This window comes from Mesocricetus auratus, unplaced genomic scaffold (genome assembly GCF_017639785.1).
Source record: "Mesocricetus auratus isolate SY011 unplaced genomic scaffold, BCM_Maur_2.0 contig_11520_pilon_obj, whole genome shotgun sequence".
NCBI lineage: Eukaryota > Metazoa > Chordata > Mammalia > Rodentia > Cricetidae > Mesocricetus > Mesocricetus auratus.
This window is the reverse complement of record NW_024429762.1, coordinates 1-4,864: the sequence shown is the minus strand read 5'-3', so window position 1 is coordinate 4,864 and position 4,864 is coordinate 1. Positions and strand designations below refer to the sequence as shown.

The following is a 4,864-nucleotide window of genomic DNA, read 5'->3' as shown; positions in this document are numbered from 1 at the left end:
AGTTTCTGGATGGCTAGAAGTCAAGCATGTGTGTAGGCCCCAGCTGCTCAAGAACCTAAGCAAACAGAATCTGAGGACAGCCTGGGCAACATACCAAACATCTGTCTCTGAAATAACAGTAATAACAATAATAACAATACTAACGGGAAAACTGACCCAAAGACATTTGAATGACACGACACGATGTTGTAGTCACCCAACAAACATTTTTGTCTGAGTGTTCATCCTGCTCCAGGCGTGAGAGATGATATTTCAAAACATCTCCGCATGAACTGGAGTGACTCTGTCCTCGCAGCACTTTGAAGGTTCTTAGTGGTCCGGGTACGATCAAGATGGCCGCCGGAATTCAGATTGTCAAGCAAACTGCTGCTCCGCCACAGCCTCCCTTTCTATGGGCTGCAATCAGGGCCATTGGTCCACAGGTGCTCTCGACCCACAGCACCCTTACCCGGGTGGTGGCCCTGGTGACTTATGTCCATGTGGAGTGTCCGGGGCTCCTCCGCAGTGCCATGCAGTGTCTGCCCCTTTTTAGTCCTTTCAACAGAGTCGTTTTCCTGTCTCCTAGCCAGATGGAGATGGGGAAAGGATACAGGTAGAAGTTGTGTTTGTTTGTTTGTTTGTTTGTTTGTTTTTGATGGAAGTGTTCTCTGTGCCTCTCTGTAGAAAAGAGCTGGTCTTGAACTCAGAGAGATCCGCCTGCCTCTGCCTCCCAATTGCTGGGATTAAAGGCGTATACTACCACCCTCCAGGTAAGCAGAGCCCGAACTGCCTGCCACCAAGAGGCTCCTCCCGCAGACAAAGAGGTGATTCACTTGATCCGAGAAAGCCCACCAATGATCCAAGGCCCCTGAGCTTTGGAGCATCGAAATCTCATCCTCAGAGAAGATCCCAGGACTCCAAGGGCCTCCGGTTGGTTATTTACTCCTCAGCAGATGCAGGATCCCTTAAGAGCATCTCCTTCCTGCGGCTCTAACTGGCTAGTGAGGTGGGCAGGCTCAGAGGTTTAATCTCAGTCATTGGCCTTCAGGGCTCGTGCGCTCTTGTAGCTTATAGGCAGCCAGAGCGAGGATTAGCTGTGGTTTAGGGCAATTGTCAGACTTCCAGACAGGCGTTGATTGGTGCGGGCGTGGCAGGGAGGCGGGGCAAGCCTCTGTTAAATAGCTGCCACCTGTTTGGCTGCTTCAGAGTGTTACCTGTGAGGTACAAGGAGAAGGAGAGCAGGACTTCGGAAGACAGGTAAAGCCAGGGCTGCAGAGTGGAGTTTGGGGCTTGGGAGAGTCTGGGTGGTGGGCAGCCTGGCAACTGGAGGCAGAAGCTCCGGATTGAGGGTGGGATGCACGGGGCCAGTGGCGGCTGTGCGGTCCTGCACGGGTCCCCTTCTGGGCCAGCTGTGCTGGGAGCAAGTGCTCTGGCCCCAGGAACTCGGCTCCCATATCTGGTAGACCACTCGCCACTACTCGGGGCTCCTAGACTTGCTCCTTTTGAAATGAGGGGTCTTCTTTCCCAGATGTAGTCCCAATGGCTGTTTGCAACTGCAGGATATTTGGTTCTTTATTGAGTGGCAGGCTCTTTGTCGATCTGGCTTCGAACTGAGCTCCTCTGGCTTTTACCTCTGGAGCGATGGACTTATGGGCAAGCCCCAGAATATTGTACTTGGAACTGATGTCGCCTGTAGTCTTCTTTCCTCTTTGTTTGTGAGATGTAGCACTACTAATAAAGACCCAGTGACAGGTATTGGGATTAAAAGTGGCCAGCCACTAGAGTTCTCACCAATGCTCGGAAGGAATGGGCGATCCTGTTCTCCAGACTACATCTGCCTCCACCAGATGTCAGACTGTACTGAGCGCCTGTCTCCTCCCAACTTGTGCTGGGATTAAAGGCGGGATTCCCAAGTACTGAACAAAGCTTGGTGTGAGCTGTTTTAAACGATCCCTTTCGTTGAAATAGATCTTTCTGCCTGCTTCTCACGGGTGTTGGGATTAAAGGTGTGTCCCCTCCACCACCACCCACCCACTGCCTGGCCTCTAACAATAGTGTGGCTGCTGGGATTAAAGGTGTGTACTACCGTTCCCTGGCCTCTATAGCTATAAGTGGTGTCTCTGCTGGGATTAGAGGTGTCTTCCACCGTGGCCTGGGGTCTCATCCTTCTGCCTCCACTTACTTGGTACTGGCCTTATGATCATGGACTTCCACAGCAGCCTTAATCCTCATCAGTGTTTAAGGAAAATCCGGCTTTGAATCCATTAACACATTCCTTATGATAGCTATCCCAGTAGCTCAGCACGCATTTATTTGCAATAACTGAAGTTAGATTTGTCTGTTGTTTCCAATGGATATCACCCAACAAACCTGTGCTGGTGACACACTGGACAAACCTTACCAGTGTTTCGTGGGGAGCAGTAAGATGGCTAGACCAGACAAGGGAATCCAGATGCATATTTTCCTCCTTTGATTTAGGAATGAAATATAGTTATTCAGGAAAAGCTGAAATAGCTGATATATAATTTCATGTACCTCAGTTAGCATTTCAACTTGCCAAAGACATTTTCTATACAGTGATTTTGTTTTTCGTAGTTACTAGAGCTGTTGAAATGGGAAAAAAATAGACAGGTTGGATTTTTTGTTGTTGTTGTTTTGGTTATTTTTTGTTTTTTTGCCTTGTTTTCTGAGACGGGGTTTCCTGTGTACCCCTAACTGTCCTGAAACGTAGCTCTGAAGGCCAGACAGACTGCCTTCGAACTCAGAACTCCTCTTCCTCTGCCTCCTGAATGCCAGCATTAAAGGCCTACACCACCACTGTCTGGCTTAGTAGTAGGGGTTTTTTGGTGTTTTGGTTTTCGGTTTTTGTTCTCAGGCTTCTCTGCCAATGAAACAAGTTGGGGGTATTAAACCAAGTCTTGATTTGTTTGTTTCAGAGGACAGCAGAAAAAGCCCACTACGGAAAAACTAGGCGGTGTCCTTGGACTCCCAGCATTTGCATCAGTAGCTTCCAGCATGTACCGCCGATACCGGGAAAGCAGAGAAGAGCGGTGGACATGCGTTGGAGAAGACGACATTGAGGTAGAAATGAGAGTTCCCCAGGAGGCTGTGAGGCTGATCATGGGTCGGCAAGGAGCCAATCTTAAACAGCTGCAGGAACAGACAGGCGCTGGCATTGACTTGGACTCGGGCGATGAGGGTGATGGGCGGGTGCTGCTGCTGAGCGGCCTACCTGGTGAGGTGTGCAAAGCCAAAGCAGCAATGCATCAGATCCCGACAGAGAACACCCCGGTTTCCGAGGAAGTCTCTGTGCCCCAGCGGTCCGTGCAGAATCATTGGGAGAGGTGGCGAGACGATTGGTTCTATCTGGAAGGCTTCTGGAGCCAAAATTCCGTGCCATAAGGAATCAGAGGGCACGTTACTACAGTCAAGACTCGTAAAAATCTCGGGGACACGGAAGGAAGTGGAAGCGGCTCAGCGTCTGATAATGGAGAAAGTGTTAGAAGATGAAGATCTTCCAAACAGGATTGCCCATTCGGCCGAAACCAGAGTTCCAGGAGAGCAGCCTATCGGTGTTCGAAGAGAGGAAGTCATAGAGCCAGGAGCGGCCGGAGAAGCAGCCTTATGGAAGAGTAGCAGTTCGAGCATGGACCCAGCCGTACCCCTGGAGGTTCATCTCGGCAAAGGTGATGGCGATACGGTTGCTGCAGCACCACAAGAAGGTTCCCGGCAGACACCCAATGATGACGGCCTTCAAGATTCTGGTGTCCACAACTATCCAGAGACATCCATGTTTGAAGTTGCCAGTCCCGACTTCATTTTCCATGACGATGAGTTCCTAGACGTCTACGTTTCTGCTTCTGAAAACCCTAACCACTTCTGGATCCAATTCATTGACTCCTTCCGCTTCCATTGCGAAAAACTTATGATCGAGATGACTCGGCACTATGAAAACAGTCTGCCTGAAGACTTGACTGTGAACCTAGGAGACATTGTAGCAGCACGATACTCTGTAGATGGTTGCTGGTATCGAGCCAAGATTCTTGGTACTCTGGAAAATGGGAACTTGGACCTATATTTCGTTGACTTTGGAGATAATGGGAATTGCCCAGGGGAGGATCTGAGGGCTCTCAGGACGGACTTCCTGATCCTTCCTATTCAGGCCGTAGAATGCAGTCTGGCACGGATTGCCCCCTCAGGTGAACAGTGGGAAGAGGAAGCTCTGGAGGAGTTTGAAAGACTCACTGCCTGTGGTGCCTGGAAGCCATTGGTGGCCAAGTTCTCTGGCGATGTCCATATTGGAATGTCAACTTGTCCAGAAATCTATCTATATGATGCCAGCAATGGGCAGGAACTTGATATTGGGCAAGAGTTAGTTCGTAAAGGCTATGCAGTCAAACTTGCCGAATCTGCGGAAGACGAAACTGTCCCATATATATTGATGGTGGACACGGCCGAGGAGGAGACAGATGCTTCTCTTGCCAGTGCGGTCAGTGAGACCCGGAAGCGCCCTGAAGCCTTACCTCGTGCCTACTCCTGCCTCAGCTTAACAAGAGCCGCAGTCTTCAGCAGAACATGGAGAAGATCAGCATCAATATAAAGGTCTCATGGGGGAAGCCAGTGCTGAGGATACTGAAGACAGTTCTTTTGTAGTATTCCTTCAGGTGTTCGTTTATGAACTTTCGTTTCACCGCAAGTAGAAGAAATGGAGACAACTTAGGAGATGTTAAATTGACAGTATATCTGTATACACATATCTAGAGAAATAAAGAATGTACTTCTGCTTGGGAAAAAAGTTGTGTGTAGCATTTCACTTGAACCCCATGAACAAAATCACTTCCAAGGATTCCCAAGAAGTCAAAATACTGTTTATAAAGCATCTTAC

At 49.3% G+C, this 4,864-nt stretch overlaps 1 protein-coding gene across 1 annotated transcript; it reads left to right on the top strand.

Annotated features, from left to right (window-relative positions):
* Positions 1 to 332: 332 nt before the first annotated feature.
* Positions 333 to 4,705, top strand: LOC121138007 (tudor and KH domain-containing protein-like). The gene is given in 3 exon segments (XM_040740853.1): positions 333 to 592; positions 2,916 to 3,305; positions 3,307 to 4,705. Coding segments are annotated over 3 exon segments (1,923 nt in total). The 3' UTR covers positions 4,580 to 4,705.
* The last annotated feature ends 159 nt before the right edge of the window (positions 4,706 to 4,864 follow it).